Here is a 20,941-nt window from a genome sequence, read left to right as displayed (position 1 = left end):
GAGAAATCAGAAAAACATGATCCTCACAGCGGTGCTCTGCTTATCCAATGGGAGTAGTCCTTGCTCCAGGGTAGGGCAGTCTAAATCTAAGGGGCTTCTGTGTGTGAGAATGAGAGAGTGTGAGAATGTGTGTGTGTGTGTGTGAGAGAGAGAGAGAGAGAGTGTGTGAGTGAGAGAGAGAGAGTGTGTGAGTTTGAGAGAGTGTGTGAGTTTGAGAGTGTGAGTGAGAGAGAGAGAGTGTGAGTGAGAGAGTGTGTGAGAGAGAGAGAGTGTGTGAGTGAGAGAGAGAGAGTGTGTGAGTGAGAGAGAGAGAGTGTGTGAGTGAGAGAGAGAGTGTGTGAGTTTGAGAGAGTGTGAGTGAGAGAGAGAGAGTGTGAGTGAGAGAGTGTGTGAGAGAGAGAGAGTGTGTGAGTGAGAGTGTGTGAGTGAGAGAGAGAGTGTGTGAGTGAGAGAGTGTGTGAGTTTGAGAGAGTGTGAGTGAGAGAGAGTGTGAGTGAGAGAGTGTGTGAGAGAGAGAGAGTGTGTGAGTGAGAGAGAGAGTGTGTGAGTGAGAGAGAGAGTGTGTGAGTGAGAGAGAGTGTGAGTGAGAGAGAGAGTGTGTGAGTGAGAGAGAGAGAGTGAGAGAGAGAGAGAGAGAGTGAGTCACAGGGTCATGAAGAAAGCCCTTGGCACATTGGCCAACATCGATCAAAGTACTGAGTACTGGAGGTGGGATGTTGTGTTGAAGTTGTACAAGATGTTGGTGAGGCTGAATCGTTGGGAGTATTGCGTACAGTTTTGGTCACCGACCCACAGGAGAGATCTAAATAAGATGGAAAGATTGCCTAGAAAATTTACAAGGATATTGCCGGGTCTGAAAGACCTGAATTAAAAGGGAAGATTGAACAGGTGAGGTGTTTGTTCCTCGGAGTGTAGAAGATTGAGGGGAGATTTGACAGAGGTATGCAAAATTATGAGGGGTATAGATAGGGTAAATGCATGCAGGCTTTTTCCACTTAAGTTGGGTGGGCCTGCAACCGGAAGTCAAAGGTCAAAGGTGAAAGGAGAAAAGTTTAAGTGGAACATGAGGGGAAACTTCTTCACTCAGAGGGTCATTGTGTGGTTTGGAGGGATATGGCAGAGCAGAAGGAAATTCTGTCCAGCTAGGTGGGCACGGCGATCGGCATAGACTGATTGGGCTAGTATTCAGCACAGACATGGTGGGCTGAATAGCCTGCTCCTCTGCTGTACTCCACAGGCAGCTGGGGAGGCCACGCCTTTGGGTCTATTTAAGGCTGAGGTCGATAGGCTCCTGATTGGTCAGGGGGCTCAGGGTAACGCAGGGGAGGAGGTACAATGTGGTTGAAATGACCGAATGGAGGAAATATTCGATGGGCCGAATGGCCTAATGTGCGCCTACATTTTACCATACGATAGGAGCAGAATGAGGTCATTTGGCCCATCGAGTCTCCTCTACCATTTCATCATGGCTGATCCATTTCCTTCTCAGCCCCAATCTCCTGCCTTCTCCCCGTATCCCTTCGTACCCTGACCAATCGAGAATCTATTAACCTCTGCCTTAAATATAACAAATTCCACAGGTTCACCACTCTCTGGCGGAAGAAATTCCTCCTCATCTCTGTTCTAAAAGGATGCCCTCTATGCTGAGATCCTGTCCTCTGGTCTTAGACACTCCCACACATCCTTTCCACATCTACTCTATCGAGGTCCTTCACATTTCAATGGGGTTCAATGAGATCCCCCCCGAATTCCAGTGAGTACAGGCCCAGAGCCATCAAACGCTCTTCCTATGACAAGCCATTCAATCCTGGAATAATTTTCGTGAAATGGAGCGGAGAGGTGGAGCTTAGTCAAGATAAATGACGCTAAACGACGACTCCTTTGCTTACGTCTTTGAAAACAGCTCTATTTCTATCTTCAACATCTCTATTTTTCCCTTTCAGGGTTCTTTTGAAGACCCTGACCTGGAGTTATACGCTGACTACGGCCCTTTGCGGGAATGGGACCCGCCCTCAGGGTTTCACGACGGGCCGTTATCCGACGTGCCAAGGGCTCACCTTTGGAGGCCCGGGATCTCGGGCCTCTGGAGACGGGCGGATCGAAGGTCGGTCCCGGACTGGTGTGTCGCGGGAGCCGGAAGATCTTCGGCTGTGTGCCCAGTGACCCCAGACCTTTGGGCACAGAGCTCGGAAGAAGCGACACAACGGCCTTTTAACATTGTAATCCGCGAGTTGTTTGTTATGTCTCCCCCCTTGCTGTGAAACGGAGACGCTTCTTTCTCCCTTATTAAGGCGAGAGCCTGTGGTATGTTGAATACCGGGTGAACGAGTACTCTTTGGGTTAACTGCAAGTCCGTGTCTTTGCTGTTGCTTTCCTCACGCTTCAGCGTTCGGTGGTGGGTGCCGAGGCTCTTTTTTTACAGGTGGGGGTGGGGATCGTTGCTTCCTGCCGCTTACGCGCGAGAGGAAGAGGACTTTGGGGTTCTAACATTTAACTGTCATTCACCCTTTGGGGCACTTCTCTGCTTTCGTGGACGTTTGTGAAGAAAAAGCATTTCAGGATGTATATTGTATACATTAAATGTACCTTTGAACCCTCTCCAGTGTCAGCACATCCTTTCTTAGATAAGGGGCCCAAAACTGCTCGCAAAACTCCTAGTGGGGCCTCACCAGTGCTTTACAAAGTCTCAATATCACATCCTGGCTTTTATATTCTAGTCCTCTCGAAATAAATACTACCATCACATCTGAATCTTACGCCCGCAGAGTGAGCGGACAGCATGGAATTTATGATTTTCCACAGGCAGAACAGAAAACCATAATGTTATGAAGAATGAGATTTCAGTCACTTTTTCCAAATATTTAAAGCTCTCTCCCTTGGGGAGTTATGGATTATTCTGCTGGAGTGAGTAGGGTTTTGTTTTAAAAGTCCAGATGGTCAGTATCTGAGCCTGTAAACACAGTACAGATTCTCAGATTATTCCCTCGAGCTTAAATCCTCTCCCCCCAACCCCAAAATAGCTCATTACAATTTTAGCCACACCCCCCCCTCCTCCTGGGCCCAAGCCACAGGTCCAGAATTAGGCCATTCGGCCCATCGGGTCTGCTCCGTCATTCCTTCATGGCTAATCAAGAACCCATCCCCTCCCCCACTTTAAATATACCCAATGCCTCAGCCTCCATAGCTGTCAGTGGCAATGAATTCCAGATTCACTACCTTCTAGCTAAATAAATTCCTGAATCGTTGAGTGTGTGTCTTCAGGCTCCTGTACCTCCTCCCTGATGGCAGAAGGGAAGAAGCTGTTCCTGAATCGTTGAGTGTGTGTCTTCAGGCTCCTGTACCTCCTCCCTGATGGTAGCAATGAGAAGAGGGTGTGTCCTGGGTGACAGGGGTCCTTAATGATGGACACAGCCTTCTTGAAGCTTTGCCTTTTGAAGATGTCGTTGATGCTGGGGAGGCTCGTGCCCATGACGGAGCTGTCTGAGTTTGCAAATTGCTGCAGCTTCTCCCGATCCTGTTCAACTCAATGCGCAAAAGCACACAGACACAGTCAAGAAGTTCAGTTGTTGTTCAGACCAAGTATCAGAGCGGGGAAGAAATGTGATCTGAGTGACTTTGACTGTGGAATGATTGTTGGTGCCAGATGGGGTGGTTTGAGTATCTCAGAAACTACTGACCTCCTGGGATTTTCACGCACAACAGGCCTCTAGAATTTACAGAGAACGGTGCGGAAAGCAAAAACACCCAGTGAGTGGCAGTTCTGTGGGTGAAAACGCCTCGTTAATGAGAGAGGTCAGAGGAGAATGGCCAGATCGGTTCAAGCTGACGGGAAGGCGACAGTAACTCAAATAACCACCCTTTACAACAGTGGGGGGGGGGGGTGCAGAAGAGCATCTCTGAATGAACAACGCATCAAACCTTGAAGTGGACGGGCTACAGCAGCAGAAGACCACACACATACACTCATTGACCACTTTATTAGGCACAGGAGTTATCTAGTAAAGTGGCCACTGGTGTGGATAGGAAAGGGTTAGAGCAGGGGTTCTTGCAGTGTGTGATGGCTCTGGGTCACTTGAGTTTAGATGAATGGCGGGGTGGGGCAGGGGATTCTCATTGAAATCTATTGAATATATAAAGGCCAGACAGAATGTACGTGGAGAGGATGCGTCCTATAGTGGGAGAGTACAGGGTCCGAGGTCACAGCCTCAGGATAGAAGGATGTCTCCATTTAGATCAGAGATGAGAAGGAATTTCTTCAGTCAGACGGTGGTGAATCTGTGGAATTCATTGCCACAAATGGATGTGGAAGCCAAGAAATTGGGTTTATTTAAAGCAGAGGTTGATAGGTTCTTGATTAGGTTACGGGCAGAAGGCAGGTGAGTGGGGTTGAGAGGGATAATAAATCGGCTATGATTTGCTCGCATCTTCAGAAACAGCTCTATTTCTATCTTTAATATTCCCTCTCAGGGTTCTTTTGAAGACCCTGACCTGGAGTTACACGCTGACCTTGGCTCTTCGTGGGAATGGGACCCGCCCTCGGGGTTTCGCGACGGGGCCGTTATCCGACACGCCGAGGGCGGGTCCCAAGAGCTTTGCTCGCCTTCGGAGGCCCGGGATCCCGTGGCTCTGGAGACGGGCGGACAGCAGGAGATCGCGGGAGTCTTTGGCCACAGAGCTAGGAAGAAGCGACACAACAAACTTTTAACATCGTAGACCAGCGAGTTGTCTGTTATGTCTCCCCTCTCGCTGTGAAACGGAGACATCTCTTTCTCCATTATTAGGGAGAGAGAGAGAGCCTGTGGTATGTTGAATACCGGGTGAACGAGGACTCTATGGGGTAACTGCAAGTCTGTGTCTTTGCTGTTGCTTTCCTCACGTTTGAGCGTTTGGTGGCGGGTGCCGATGCTTTCTTTTGCCGGTGGGAGGAGGGGGGAATCGTTGCTTCCTGCTGCTTACACACGGGAGGGACAGAAGCTGGGGGGTGGGGGACTTTGGGGTTATAACATTTACCTGTCGTTCATTCTTTAGGGGCACTGCTCTGTTTTCGTGGATGGTTGTGAAGGAAAAGCATTTCAGGACGTACATTGTATACCTTTCTCTGACATTAAATGTACCTTTGAACCTTTGATGGAATGGCGGAGCAGAGCTCGAAGGCCGAATTCTGCTCCTACATCTTGTGGGCTTATGGGAAAGCAGACAGATGCATGGAGGAGCTGCCTCTGACAGAGAGACACTCACAGACATCACAGGATAAAGACAGAGAGAGAGGAGAGAGAAAAGGGGTGGAGAGAAAGGGGGCGACAGGCACAGGGTAAGAGGGCAAAAACATTTGTCTTTTTGCCAAAGATTTTGTTCTCATCTCCAGTGGTTCTTATAATCTTCCAACCCCTAGGGATCAAAACCCATTCGCCTCGAACACTCAGGAAAGCCCTCTCCCTCTCTGCCTACACTGAGTACCTCACATAAAGAGGGGGCAGAGAGGAACAAGGATGGAGTGAGGCACAGGGTAATCGGAGTAACAAACACGCGGGAGACACAAGAGATTCTGCAGGTGCCGGAGTCTGAAGCAACACGGACAAACTGCTGGAAGAACTCAGCGGGTTGGGCAGCATCTGTGGGAAATGGGACAGTTGACATCTCAGGTCAAGGCCATGTGGACCAAAAGATAGAGGGGAGATAGTAGGTATGAAGGGGTGGAGCAAGAGCTGGGAGGTGATATAGGTGGATCCAGATGGGGAGGGGTGAGAGTCAGATGGAGGAAGGGAGGGTAGGAATAGTGACAGAGGCTGGGATGTGATGGATGGATCAAGGTGAGAGGCAGATGTAGGAGGGGAGGCTGGCGATAGAGATAAGAGGCTGGGAGGTGTTGGGTGTAGGTGACCAAGGGTCACAGATGATGGGATCTGATAGGAGGGGAAGGTGGAGTGTTGAACCAAATGGGGGGTGGGTGGGAAACGGTGAGGGAGGGAATCAGTGGGAGGAGAGTGCGGGCGACGGGGTCGGACTGGTGTCAGAGGAACTGGTGGATGAAGGGGAAGAGAGAAAGGGACAAGGACGGAGTAGGCTCGAGATTGCAGGCAAGGCCCCGGCGGCCATTGTTGGAATGGACTGTGGGCTTGAGAGTGGGAAACAGATCAACGATCAGCCGATTTAAGCGCCGAGCCAGATTAAAAAGATTAAGGCTTCGAGACCAAGGGAGAAGTGTTTCAGCTTTCTACTCTGTGAGGCTTAACTCACCTCAGCACTGAACTGACTGCACAGCTGTGACCTACGACCACCGGCCCTCGCTTCAGCACTGACTTGGCTCTCTGACTGTGGACTCACTTTGGGGGCTCTGAGATTCAAGTCCTGTGTGTCACTTGTTCTTTTTTCTCTCCCCCCCCACCCCCCCACCGAACATCTGATGTTTGCTGGCTGCTAACGCAAATGACGCATTTCACTGTACGGTAAGTGGGTGAATCGGAGCCTTATCTGATGCTAATGCACCCAGCTGTGATGCTGCTGCAAGCTCTCTGTTACACTCGAAAGTAAGCCGGGCTTTGACCTCAAAGAGTGCGACCTTCACGATGCTATCACAGCTCGGGGGCGTCCGAGTTCAGAGTTCACTTCCTGACGCTGCCTGTGTGGCTTTCCTCCGGGTGCTCTGGTTTCCTCTCACAGTCCAAAGACGTACCGGTAGGTAGGTTAAACGCCATTGTAAATTGTCCCGTGGTTAGGTTAGGGTTAAATTGGCGCAGCTCGAAGGGCTGAAGGGCCTGTTCCGCGCTGTACTTCTAAATAAAGCAGAAAATCAGCTAAATTCCTGATTTGAAAGATAAACCGAGATTTCTACAATCTCATGGGAGGCGTCTGGCTGAATTGTAATAAACAGTGGAAAATTATTCATTTGCTGTTAATTCAATTTGCCTAAACCTAACCTAATACTTGCATTTTACATTTCCAAGAAGTCAAGAATAACGGGTGTCTTTCTTCCAGGGCACTATCACAGCCAGTTTTGCTCCAGATCGAAATCAGGCCGACACATTTGGCTTGCGGTGCCCGGAAGCGATGCCATGAGTTCCCCTCGCCAGTCCGGGCGGGTTGCAAGCAGACGTGAGGGAGTGAGGAAGCAGCTTAGGTCTGAACGCCGACAGGACTCGACTCCTGTTTACTCAGAACTGTCAAAACAGAGGAAGCCGCAAAGGCCACTGGCGATGAACAAGTTACCAGCAGCGACTCTGAGCCCCGTGGTCTCCTCGGCTGCACGAGGCCACACTCTGGCTGGGGGGGGGGAGCAACACCTCATGTTCCGTCTGATGGCATGAGCGTCGAATTGTCTGACAATTCCTTCTCCATTCTGGTTCCTTCCTCACCCCATCTCTCCTACCAGATTTCTCCTTCAGCCCTTCACTTCATCCACCTATCATCTCCCAGCTTCTTACTTCATCCCCCTCCCCCTCACCTTGCTAACTTATACCCCTTCCTTCCCCCTATCTTATTATGGCTTTTGCACCACCCCACTTCCTTTCCAATCCTGATGAAACGTCTCATCCTGAAATGTTGACTCCATATTCCCCTCCATAGATGCTGCCTGACCTGCTGAGTTCCTCTGGCATTTTGTGTGTGTTACTCTGGATTTCCTGCATCGATAGAATCTTTTGTGGTTACGCCAGCAGATTCTTTCAGTCAGAGAAACCTACAGCCACAGACGCAAGCCCCTCAGCCCACCTAGCCTGTGTTAGTTTTCCTGCCTAGTCCCATCTACCCTTAAACAGCCCACCAACACCCCCCTCAGCCATTCACTTACCCAAGCTCTTGTTACTATCAAACCCACCTCCATCACTTCCACTGGAACCTTCCTGAGTTTCACCTTTCACCCTTGACCCACGACCACTAGATCTAGTCCTGCTCCTGTACCTCCTCCCTGATGGTAGTCCTGGATGGTGGGGGTCCTTAATGCTGGATGCTGCCAGTTTGAGACATCTCTGCTTGAAGGTGCCCTGGATACTACAGAGGCCAGTGCCCTCGATGGAGTTGGCTAATTTTATAACTTTCTGAAGTTGTAAATGATGGTTGCTGCCTTTTTGAGGCATCGCTCCTTGAAGATGCCCTGGATACTACGGAGGCCAGTGCCCATGATGGAGCTGGCTGAGTTTACAACTGTCCACAGCTCATTTCAATCCTCTACACTAGACCAACTCTCCACCCATTGTCTCCCCCCATACCAAACAGTGCTGCAGCCAGTGAGAATGCTCTCCATGGTACATCTGTAGAATTTGCAAATGTCTTTGGTGACCTACCAAATCTCCTGAAGCTGCCAATGAAATATAGCCGCTGTCTTGCCTTCTTTGTAGCTACATCGATACGTTGGGACCAGGTTAGACTCTCAGAGATGTTGACACCCAGGAACTTGAAATTGCTTATTCCCTATTCCCTCCACTTCTGATCCCTCTGTGAAGACTGGTGTGTGTTCCCTTATCTCACCCTTTCTCAAGTCCACAATCCGTTCTTTGGTCTTACTGACGTTGTGTAAGGCTGTTCTTACCACTCCACTAGTCGGCATATCTCACTCCTGTACGCCCTCTCGTCACCACCTGAGACTCCACCAACAATGGTTGTATTGTCAGCAAATTTATAGACGGTATTTGAGCTACGCCCAGCCGCACGGTCGTGGGTGTAGGCCAGTGGGCAAACACACATCCCCGAGGTGCGCCGGTGTTGATTGTCAGCGAGGAGGAGATATTATTTCTGATTAAAGATGAATACCGCATGGGAGCAGGCCATTCAGCCCGTCTGGTCCATGCTGTTCACAACATCCGTCCTGCTAGCCCACTTGCCTGTGCTTGGCCCATAGCCTTCCAAGCCAGTTCCCTCCAGGGGCCTATCCAAATGCTTCTGTTGGAACTGTGCTCACCTTGGCCATTTCCTCTGGCAGATCACTCGATACCGTCTGTGTGAAGAAGCTGCCTCTCGGGTGTCTTTATACTTCCCCCCTCTTATCTTGTATCTGCGCCCTCCGGTTTCGGATAGCCAGGATGCAAAGCAAATATTATAATTTAATAAAGACCGATTTGCTCAACCGCAAGAAGGGAGCATGGCTTCGCAGGGGCCCATGAACTCAGCCTCTGAAGGCCTTCCCCACAAAAAGCATCTTCCAGTGGAGAGCAGATCACTATGGATACGGAGGGGCCAGCGCACAGGATCGGAAAAAAGCCGCAGGAGGTGGCAAACTTCACCACTCCATCGTGGTGAGCAGCCTCCCCAGCATTAGGAACAGCTTCAACAGGCAATGTCTCAAAAAGGCTGCAGCCATCATTAAGGACCCCCATCACCCAGGACGTGCCCTCTCCTCATTGCTACCATCAGGGAGGAGGTACAGGAGCCTGAAGACACACACTCAACGATTCAGGAACAGCTTCTTCCCCTCCGCCATCAGATTTCTCCACAGACATCGAACCCAGGAACATGACCTCACTATGTTTTGCTCTCTCTCCACGCTGCTAACTTCATCTACCGGTGATATTAAGCTTGTCTCTGATTCTGTTGCACACATAAGGAATCCCAATCACTAAATCCGGAGTCCCTTGGCTGTAAAACATCAAGCTTCATGTCACGTGTCAGTGATCTGAATCTCATTCAAGATCATGGGATTGCTTTATCCTTCAGGCATACCGATCCAAAATAAACTTTAAAACAACACACAGCGTAGCCACTTCCTCCTGCTGGCAATTCCGGTAGCAGAATCACCCCGTTCGATTCTGACAACCCTAAAGTGACTCCAGGCTCCACACAAGAGTCATAACACCAGGACAAAGACCAGGCCACTCGGCCCATCCAGTCTGCTCTGCCATTCCATCACAGCTGATTTATTACCCCTCTCATCCCCACCTTCCTGCCTTCTCCCTGTACACCTCTGACATCCTGACTAATCAAGAACCTATTAACCTCTGCTTTTAATTTATCCAACGACTTGGCCTCCACAGCCGTCTGTGGCAGTTCCACAGATTCTCCAGTCTCTGGCTAAAGAAATTCCTCCTCATCTCTTTCTTAAATCTCTTCCCTCTATTCTCTCCACATTCACTCTATCTGTGTCCTCTGGTCCTAGACTCCCCCACTATAAGGAAACATCCTCTCCACATCCACTCTATCTGTGTCCTCTGGTCCTAGACTCCCCCTCTATAGGAAACATCCTCTCCACATCCACTCTATCTGTGTCCTCTGGTCCTAGACTCCCCCTCTATAGGAAACATCCTCTCCACATCCACTCTATCTGTGTCCTCTGGTCCTAGACTCCCCCTCTATAGGAAACATCCTCTCCACATCCACTCTATCTAGGCCTTTCATTATTTGACAGGTTTCAATGAGATTCCCCCCTCACTCTTCTGAACCCCAGTGAGTCCAGGTCCGGAGCCGTCAAATGCTTCTTGCATGTTAACCCTTTCATTCCTGGGATCATTCTCATGAACCTTCTCTGGAACCTCCTGCTGCTTTGGTAAAGCAGCCAGCATGATTAAAGACCCCCACCCGCCCTGGGGATTCCCTTTTCTCCCCTCTCAAGTCGGGCAGGAGATACAAAAGCCTGAAAGCTTGTCCCACCAGGCTCGAGGACAGCTTCTACCCTGCACATGCCAGACTCTTGAATGGACCTCTCGTTCGATGAAATGAACTATGGCCTCACAATCTACCCTGTTCTGATCTTGCATCTTGTCTGCCTGCATTGCACTCCCTCTTTTGCTGTGACACTTTATTCTGCTTTCTGTTACTGTTTGACCTTGTTCTGCCTCAACGCACCGTGTAATGATCTGATCTGGATGGACAGTAAGTAAGGCCATCTTTTCACTGCATCCCCGTACCTGTGACAACGGTAAGTCGATTGCAGTACCTACCACGGGTACCACCCTCCTGATCCGTTCACCCCTCACCAGCCTCCTTCCCCTGCAATCGCAGGAGGGGCAACACTTCTCCGTCACCACAATCCAGGACCCTACGCAGTCCTGATACCGATACGGGTCTCCATTGTGGGCCGAGAGAGGAGAATCACAGCTGGGAAAAGGGGGAGAGAGGGTGAGGGAGGCACCAGAGCCATTCTGTAATGATCAATAATTATTTAGAATTCAATAACCTAGCCGGTATCTCAGGGCTGGGTGTGTCTGCGCCCCCGCCACACCATTCCTCCCTGGCCACCCCTCCATCCTCACCACTCCCAAAAATCCTTTGCTCCCGCCAGATTTTCAAGCTCGCTCTCCGCTCCACATTGACAAATACAATACTGTGCTAAAGTATGAGGCGCCCGAGCTAAGTACACGTACCCAAGACTTTTGCACAGGACTATATGTCTTACGGACAGAAGTTAAAAGTTAAAGTCTGTCCCGAGCCTCACGGGTTCATCGGGCCGGTGCTGATGCCGGTTTCCGTGGCGTGAAGCGACTGAGAGTACAAGATTCCCCCTCCCCCCCCCCCCCGGATAGGCCGCCAGTCTGTTGTATTATGGACAAAAACTAATCTTTAATCTATTACTTATGTTTATAGTCTGCTCTCCTTTCGACCCTGACTGATTCATTCCCCCCCCCACTCCGACTGCCTTCCTCCCCCTGACCTCTGACAGCCTTACTAATCAAGAACCCATCAGCCTCTGTGGTCTATCTAACCAGGGTTTAATGGAGCTGCAACTTTGCCTCACAGTTCAATCCCCCGACCGATCAAGGCCAACACACCACACGCCCCGTTAGGCAAATCAGATTATTTTATTTATACGGGAAAGCCACACTAGGTAGCTGTAAATAAACAAAGGAGGTAAAAAAAAAAAAACCACTTTGCTGCTAGGCCATTGCAGCCTTGTTTCGACAAGTTTTTTGCATCGGGCAGATCAGACTCTAACAGCACCAAGGACGGTCCCAAGCCCGGCTGCGGAAGGGGAGTCGGACGTGGGGGCTAGCAGCTGCATCCTGTAAAAGCCCAGAAGCCCCCAAGACCTGGGAGAGCGGCGATCGTCTAAGATGGGCTACACCTGGGGACAGCTTGAAAGACTGGCCCAGGACGGAGGGCCCTGGTGAGTTTGAGAAGAGGGGGAAGAATTCCCAGTAGGAGAGCCTGGTCCTACCAGGAGACATCTGGGAGCCTTGGGAAGCTGTGGCACCTTCACGTCCACGCACATCGGAGGGGGAAGCTCAGATCTTTACCACCTGCGCGGCCTCGCAAGGCGTCCGCCTGTCCGCCTCCACGTTCTTCTGCCTCCGCACAAAAAGCCGGCCGTACGTCCCACCGACCTGACCCTTGGTCAGCCTCCCGGGGTTGATGCAGACGCAGCCCAGGACGTCCTGGAGCACGGCAGAACACAGACAAAAATTAATAAAAGGGGACTCGGGTCAGCGTCTCTTGCACGTTCCGGATAACAGACACAGGCGAGAGAGAATCTGCAGACGCTGGAAATCCAAGCAACACACACGCACAATGCTGGAGGAATCTACAGGGAAGAAAAAGTACAGCCAACGCCTTCGGCTCATCTTTTCTTTCTCCAGTCCTGCCGAAGGGTCTCGGCCTGAAACCTCGACTGTACTTTGTTCCATAGAAGCTGCCTGGCCACCCTCCGCACCGTTCTCTGTAAGTCCCCTGACTGTCCCCTGACTAAAGAATCCTTCACCGTCTGAGTGTGACGGTATTCCTGAGTCTCCACCCGGGACTTGTGTGACTGACGATGGTGAAAACCGAGAGGAAGCTACCGACACGGTGAAGGAAACCCTGAGCACTGACAGAGATGGAGGAGCTTTGTGGCTGCCCGAAACACCAGCGGCCTAACGGGTAGGGAAAAGAAATTAAAAAGTAGTGCAAAAAGAGAGGAGAATAATAGTGAGGTGGTGTTCGTGGGTTCAATGCCCATTCAGAAATTTGATGGCTGAGGGGAAGAAGCTGTTCCTGAATCGTTGAGTGTGTGTCTTCAGGCTCCTGTACCTCCTCCCTGATGGCAGAGGGGAAGAAGCTGTTCCTGAATCGTTGAGTGTGTGTCTTCAGGCTCCTGTACCCCCTCCCTGATGGCAGAGGGGAAGAAGCTGTTCCTGAATCACTGAGTGTGTGTCTTCAGGATCCTGTACCTCCTCCCTGATGGCAGAAGGGAAGAAGCTGTTCCTGAATCGTTGAGTGTGTTTCTTCAGGCTCCTGTACCTCCTCCCTGATGGCAGAAGGGAAGAAGCTGTTCCTGAATCGTTGAGTGTGTGTCTTCAGGATCCTGTACCTCCTCCCTGATGGCAGAGGGGGAGAAGCTGTTCCTGAATCGTTGAGTGTGTGTCTTCAGGCTCCTGTACCTCCTCCCTGATGGCGGAGGGGAAGAAGCTGTTCCTAAAACGCTGAGTGTGTCTTCAGGCTCCTGTACCTCTTCCTTGATGGCAGAGGGAAAGAAGCTGTTCCTAAAACATTGAGTGTGTGTCTTCAGGCTCCTGTACCTCCTCCCTGATGGCAGAGGGGAAGAAGCTGTTCCTGAATCGTTGAGTGTGTCTTCAGGCTCCTGTACCTCCTCCCTGATGGCGGAGGGGAAGAAGCTGTTCCTGAATCACTGAGTGCGTGTCTTCAGGCTCCTGTACCTCCTCCCTGATGGCAGAGGGGAAGAAGCTGTTCCTAAAACGTTGAGTGTGTCTTCAGGCTCCTGTACCTCCTCCCTGATGGCGGAGGGGAAGAAGCTGTTCCTAAAACGTTGAGTGTGTCTTCAGGCTCCTGTACCTCCTCCCTGATGGCAGAGGGGAAGAAGCTGTTCCTAAAACGTTGAGTGTGTCTTCAGGCTCCTGTACCTCCTCCCTGATGGCGGAGGGGAAGAAGCTGTTTCTAAAACGTTGAGTGTGTGTCTTCAGGCTCCTGTACTTCCTCCCTGATGGCGGAGGGGAAGAAGCTGTTCCTAAATCGTTGAGTGTGTGTCTTCAGGCTCCTGTACCTCCTCCCTGATGGCGGAGGGGAAGAAGCTGTTTCTAAAACGTTGAGTGTGTGTCTTCAGGCTCCTGTACCTCCTCCCTGATGGCGGAGGGGAAGAAGCTGTTCCTGAACCATTGACTGTGGGTCTTCAGGCTCCTGTACCTCCTCCCTGATGGCAGAGGGGAAGAAGCTGTTCCTGAATCATCGAGTGTGTGCTTTCAGGCTCCTGTACCTCCTCCCTGATGGCAGAGGGGAAGAAGCTGTTCCTGAATCGCTGAGTGTGTGTCTTCAGGCTCCTGTACCTCCTCCCTGATGGAAGCAATGAGAAGATTGTGATGGGGGCCCTTAATGATGGACGCTGCCTTTTCGAGCGAAGGTGCCCTGGATGGAGTGGAGGTCAATACCCACGGTGAAGCTTTCTCCCAATCCTTTGCAGAGGCCCCTCTGTACCCGAGGGTGATGCGACTTCTGTATTTTATTATGTTACGTATAAGATGTGCCTTAACACCTCTGCATGCTTCTCAGAAGTTTGTGTGGATTCAGCAAACCTCTAGAGAAGCACAGTGGAGAGAATCCTGACTGGCTGCATCACGGCCTGGAAGGGAAACACAAACACCCAGGAACGGGGAAGTCAAGGCCCAGCCCGTCACAGACAAAGCCCTCGACACCCAGAACTGCCACAAGAAAGCATCATCCATCGTCCAGGCAGTGTCCTCCCCTCACGACTACCGCCAGGGGAGGAGGAGCAGGAGTCTGAAGACACACACTCAACGTCTTCGGAAGCTCTCTGCTTACCCGCCACCTTCAGATTTCTGAATGAATCATCTACCTCAGTATTTTGTTGTTCTTGCACTCGTGATTCATTTTTTCTACATTTCTTATTGTAACTTATAGAACTGCATCATCTTGCTCTGTACCCCCGTAACACAATAAATTTCACGACAAGAAGATTCCTTCTCCTTCAGCCCTTTACTTTTCTCAGCTCCCAGCTTCTCACTTCATCCCCTCTCCCCACTTCTCACTTCATCCCCTCTCCCCGCCTCTCACTTCATCCCCTCTCCCCGCCTCTCACTTCATCCCCTCTCCCCGCTTCTCACTTCATCCCCTCTCCCCGCCTCTCACTTCATCCTCTCTCCCCGCCTCTCACTTCATCCCCTCTCCCCGCCTCTCACTTCATCCCCTCTCCCCGCCTCTCATTTCATCCCCTCTCCCTGCCTCTCACTTCATCCCCTCTCCCCGCTTCTCACTTCATCCCCTCTCCCCGCCTCTCACTTCATCCTCTCTCCCCGCCTCTCACTTCATCCCCTCTCCCAGCTTCTCACTTCATCCCCTCTCCCCGCCTCTCACTTCATCCCCTCTCCCCACTTCTCATTTCATCCCCTCTCCCTGCCTCTCACTTCATCCCCTCTCCCCGCTTCTCACTTCATCCCCTCTCCCCGCCTCTCACTTCATCCTCTCTCCCCGCCTCTCACTTCATCCCCTCTCCCAGCTTCTCACTTCATCCCCTCTCCCCGCCTCTCACTTCATCCCCTCTCCCCACTTCTCACTTCATCCCCTCTCCCCACCTCTCACTTCATCCTCTCTCCCCACCTCTCACTTCATCCCCTCTCCCAGCTTCTCACTTCATCCCCTCTCCCCGCTTCTCACTTCATCCCCTCTCCCCGCCTCTCACTTCATCCTCTCTCCCCGCCTCTCATTTCATCCCCTCTCCCCGCCTCTCACTTCATCCCCTCTCCCCGCCTCTCACTTCATCCCCTCTCCCAGCTTCTCACTTTATCCGCTCTCCCCGCCTCATCTCTCACCTTCCAGGTTGTACTCCTTCCCCTCCCCTCATCCCAACTTCTTCTCCGTTCCCTTCCAATCCCGATGAAGGGCCTCGGCCTGAAAATCCGACTGTTTATCCTCATTTTACAGACGCTGCCCGGCCTGTTGAGTTCTCCAGCGTTGCGCGTGTGTGTGTGTGTGTGTGTGTGTGTTACTCTGGATTTCCAGCAGCTACAGAATCTCTCGTTTAAAAATTTCACTGATTCTGTTGACGCGTAAGCACCACTGCCCGGCCCACCGATTTCACTTCGGTGACGTCCCGAGGCAACAGACCGATCATTTACCCGTTCAGCGACAGTCTCGGCCTACCCGGCAGCCGCCCTCACCTTGATGAAGTAGCGCAGCTCGGAGGGGACGATCAAAATATCGGGAGTGACGGGGAGCTGTGCATGCATCTGGAAATTCTCGTAGTCTATGGTCACGTCCTCCGCAGGTGGGTAGAGAGGGTAGTAACTGCGGGAGGTGGAGAAACAGACAGTTGGCAAGTTCAAAGTGCGTTTATTATATAACCATATAACAATTTCAGCACGGAAACAGGCCGTCTCGGCCCTTCTAGTCCGTGCCGAACGCTTACTCTCACCTAGTCCCACTGGCCCGCACTCAGCCCATAACCCTCCATTCCTTTCCTGTCCATATACCTATCCAATTTTACTTTAAATGACAATACCGAACCTGCCTCTACCACTTCTACTGGAAGCTCATTCCACACAGCTACCACTCTCTGAGTAAAGAAGTTCCCCCTTGTGTTACCCCTAAATCTTTGCCCCCTAACTCTCAACTCATGTCCTCGTTTGAATCTCAATGGAAAAAGCCTATCAACGTCAATTCCATCTATCCCCCTCATAATTTTTAATGCCTCTATCAAGTCTCCCCTCAACCTTCTATGCTCCAAAGAATAAAGACCTAACTTGTTCAACCTTTTTCTGTAACTTAGGTGCTGGAACCCAGGTAACATTCTGGTAAATCTCCTCTGTACTCTCTCTATTTTGTTGACATTTTTCCGATATTTTGGAGTGATTGTCAGAGTATGGACGCAGTATACAACCCCAAGGTTTGTCTTCCCCACAGACAGCCACGGAACAAAGAAACACCATGGAACCTATTCAGAGAAAATGCCAAACCCAATGTGGAAAAAACAAACAAACTGCACAAACAGCAAAAACATCAAACCACAGAGTCCTTAAAACAATCCAGGAAGGTTCAGTGTAGTGGTTTCCCAGTGACTTCTGTTTAACTCCATTTAGAACACAGAACAGCACATGAACAGGCCCTTCGGCCCACAAAGTTCTGAGGGACCAATCAAATGACCAAACTATTTTTCTTCTGCCTACACGATGTCCATATCCCATCATTTTTCCTAACATTCACGTGCCTACCGAAACATTGTTTCAGAGTCCCTGATGTATCTTCATTTCCCACCACCAGGCAGCACATCATGCATCCACCACTCCCTGTGTAAAAAACTTACCCCTCACATCCTCCATTTGAACCAGCCCCCTCTCACCTTCAATGCGTGCCCTCTGGTGTTAGACATTTCAACCCTGGGGAAACAGGTACTCCCTATCTACTGTATCGGTGCCTCTCATGATCTTCTATCAGATCTCCCCTCAGCCTCCGACATGTCAGAGAAAACAAAGCTGCTTTGAAAGCTTTGTAAAGCAAAAGAAGTCAAAACTGTATTGCCCATGCTATGGGAAAGGTATTGAGGAGAGGTCGTGGGTTAAGTGTGAAAGGCAAAATGGTGTCCCCCACCCCATCTGGACTTCAGAACAGAGTGTGGACAGGGGCTGGCTGTTCTCTTTGAAAGTTACAGGTGACCGAGGATCGAGTGTGAGTTTCTAGAATCCAGTTAATCGGCAACGACAGACCCACCTCCCCCACCATACCAAGTGTAACTAATGAAATTAATTTGCAGTGTGGGGGGGGGGGCATGAGGGTGGTGATGGGGAACCCACTCACAGCCTGGATTCACATCTCAAGGTGTTGGCATCCAAGGGGGAACACACACAAAAATGCTGGAGGGACTCAGCAGGTCAGGCTGCATCTACGGGGAAGGGGGGGGGCGGGGTAAGCAGTCAATGTTTCTGGCCAAGGCCCTTCATCAGGACTGGGAAGTTGTGGGAAAGGGAGGAATACAAACTGACAGGTCGTAGAGTCATAGAAAAGTACAGCACAGAAACAGGCCCTTCGGTCCATCTGGTCCGTGCTAAAACCATTTAAACTGCCTGCTCCCATGCACCGGGACCACAGCCCTCCATGCCCCCTCTCATCTAAACTTCTCTTAAACGTTGACATCAAGCGCACATCCACCACTTGTGCCGGCAGCTCGCTCCAAAACCTCGCCACCCTCCGAGTGAAGGTAGTTGAAGGGAGACGGAGTATGAAGCTGGGAGGTAACAGGAGGCATGGAGGGTGGACCGTGGGAGAAAGGGCACCGGGGAGGTGCGGTGTATAAGCCGGTCAGGTGAAGAGGCAAGAGGGGATAAAATAGGCCACAGTCAGCACGGTTTCCTCAAGGGAAAATCTTGCCTGACGATTCTGTTGGAATTCTTTGAAAAAGTAACAAGCAGGATGGGCAAAGGAGAATCGTTTGGTGGGTGCTCTTGGATTTTCACAAGGTGCCGCACGCGAGGCTGCTTAAACTACGAGCCCATGGTATTTCAGGAAAGATTCTAGCATGGATAATGCAGTGGCTGATTGGCAGGAGAGAGAGAGTGGGAACAAAGGGAGCCTTTTCTAGCTGCTGCCAGTGACTAGTGGTAAACACAGAAAATAGGTGTAGGAGTAGGCCATTTGCCCTTCGAGCCTGCACCGCCATTCAGTATGATCATGGCTGATCATCCAACTCAGAACCCTGTACCTGCTTTCTCTCCATACCCCCGATCCCTTCAGCCACAAGGGCCATATCTAACTTCCTCTTAAGTATAACCAATGAACCGGCTGTTTCCTGTGGCAGAGAATTCCACAGATTCACCACTCTCTAATGTGTGAAGAAGTTTTTCCTCATCTCGGTCCTAAAAGGCTTCCCCTTTATCCTTAAACTGGACCCCTCGTTCTGGACTTCCCCAACATCGGAACCAATCTTCCTGCATCTAGCCTGTCCAATCCCTTTAGAATTTTATACGTTTCAATAAGATCCCCTCTCAATCTTCTGAATTCCAGTGAGTATAAGCCTAGTCGATCCAGTCTTTCTTCATATGAAAGTCCTGCCATCCCAGGAATCAATCAGGTGAACCTTCTCTGTACTCCCTCTATGGCAAGAATGTCTTTCCTCAGATTAGGGGACCAAAACTGCACACAATATTCTAGATGCGGTCTCACCAAGGCCTTGTACAACTGCAGTAGAACCTCCCTGCTCCTGTACTCAAATCCTCTTGCTATGAATGCCAACATACCATTTGCCTTTTTCACCGCCTGCTGTACCTGCATGCCCACCTTCAATGACTGGTGTACAATGACACCCAGGTCTCATTGCATCTCCCCTTTTCCTAATCGGCCACCGTTCAGATAATAATCTGTTTTCCTGTTCTTGCCATCAAAGTGGATAACCTCACATTTATCCACATTAAATTGCATCTGCCATGAATTTGCCCACTCACCTAACCTATCTAAGTCACCCTGCATCCTCTTAGCATCCTCGTCACAGCTAACACCGCCGCCCAGCTTTGTGTCATCCGCAAACTTGGAGATGCTGCATTTAATTCCCTTGTCTAAATTATTAATATATATTGTAAACAACTGGGGTCCCAGCACTGAGCCTTGCGGTAACCCACTAGTCACTGCCTGCCATTCTGAAAAGGTCCCATTTACTCCCACTCTTTGCTTCCTGTCTGCCAACCAATTCTCTATCCACATCAATACCATACCATCAATACAGTGTGCTTTAAGTTTGCAAACTAATCTCCTGTGTGCGACCTTGTCAAAAGCCTTTTGAAAATCTAAATATACCACATCCACTGGCTCTCCCCTATCCACTCTACTAGTTAATCTTCAAAAATTCTATAAGATTTGTCAGACATGATTTTCCTTTCACAAATCCGATGATTTCACCTCTTTCCAAATGTTCCACAGGGGTTGGCGTTGGGACTGATTCTTCGTCAATGATTTGGATAATACAATTAATGGCACTGCTGCAAATTTTGAAGACGATATGAAGATAGGTGGAGGGACAGGTGGTTTTGAGGAAGTAGAGAGGCTACAGAAGGAATTAGACAGATTAGGAGAATGGGCAAAGAAATGGCAGATGGAACACAGTGTTGGGAAGTGTACGGTTATGAACTTTGGTGAAAGAAATGAAGGGGTTGACTATTTTCTAAATGGAGAGAAAATACAAAAATCTGAGGTGCAAAGGGGCTTGGGAGTCCTTGTGCAGGATTCCCTGAAGGTTAATTTGCAGGTTGAGTCTGTGGTGAGGAAGGCAAATGCAATGTTAGCATTTATTTCAAGAGGACTAGAATATAAAAACGGATGTAAAGTTGAGAATTTATAAAGCACTGGTGAGGCCTCACTTGGAGTATCGTGAGTAGCTTTGGGCCCCTTATCTTAGAAAGGATGTGCTGAAACTAGAGAGGATTCAAAGGAGGTTCACGAAAATAATTCCAGGATTGAACGGCTTGTCTTATGAAGAACGTCTGATCGCTCTGGGCCTGTATGCACTGGAATTCAGAAGCATGAGGGGTGACATCATCGAATGGTGAAAGGCTTTGATAGAGTGGATGTGGAGAGGATGTTTCCTATAGTGGGGGAGTATCGGACCAGAGGACACAGATAGAGTGGATGTGGAGAGGATGTTTCCTATAGTGGGGGAGTCTAGGACCAGAGGACACAGATAGAGTGGATGTGGAGAGGATGTTTCCTATAGTGGGGGAGTCTCGGACCAGAGGACACAGATAGAGTGGATGTGGAGAGGATGTTTCCTATAGTGGGGGAGTCTAGGACCAGAGGACACAGATAGAGTGGATGTGGAGAGGATGTTTCCTATAGTGGGGGAGTCTAGTACCAGAGGACACAGATAGAGTGGATGTGGAGAGGATGTTTCCTATAGTGGGGGAGTCCAGGACCAGAGGACACAGATAGAGTGGATGTGGAGAGGATATTTCCTATAGTGGGGGAGTCTAGGACCAGAGGACACAGATAGAGTGGATGTGGAGAGGATGTTTCCAATGGTGGGGGAGTCTAGGTCCAGAGGACACAGATAGAGTGGATGTGGAGAGGATGTTTCCTATAGTGGGGAGTCTCGGAC

General features: G+C 50.3%; 1 protein-coding gene across 1 annotated transcript in view; it reads right to left on the bottom strand.

The window, feature by feature from the left end:
- Positions 1 to 11,704: 11,704 nt before the first annotated feature.
- pola2 (polymerase (DNA directed), alpha 2) overlaps positions 11,705 to 20,941 on the bottom strand; it is a 77,576-nt gene continuing 68,339 nt past the window's right edge. The window contains exons 17-18 of the mRNA XM_059955361.1: positions 16,026 to 16,152; positions 11,705 to 12,296 (exon numbers count right to left, since the gene is read on the bottom strand). Coding sequence (XP_059811344.1) covers positions 12,147 to 12,296; positions 16,026 to 16,152 — 277 coding nt within the window. The 3' untranslated portion in view covers positions 11,705 to 12,146. The remainder of the gene's footprint in view (positions 12,297 to 16,025; positions 16,153 to 20,941) is intronic.

This window comes from Hypanus sabinus, chromosome 31, assembly GCF_030144855.1.
Source record: "Hypanus sabinus isolate sHypSab1 chromosome 31, sHypSab1.hap1, whole genome shotgun sequence".
Lineage (NCBI taxonomy): Eukaryota > Metazoa > Chordata > Chondrichthyes > Myliobatiformes > Dasyatidae > Hypanus > Hypanus sabinus.
The sequence above is the reverse complement of the archived record's forward strand: the minus strand, read 5'-3'. Positions and strand labels throughout refer to the sequence as shown.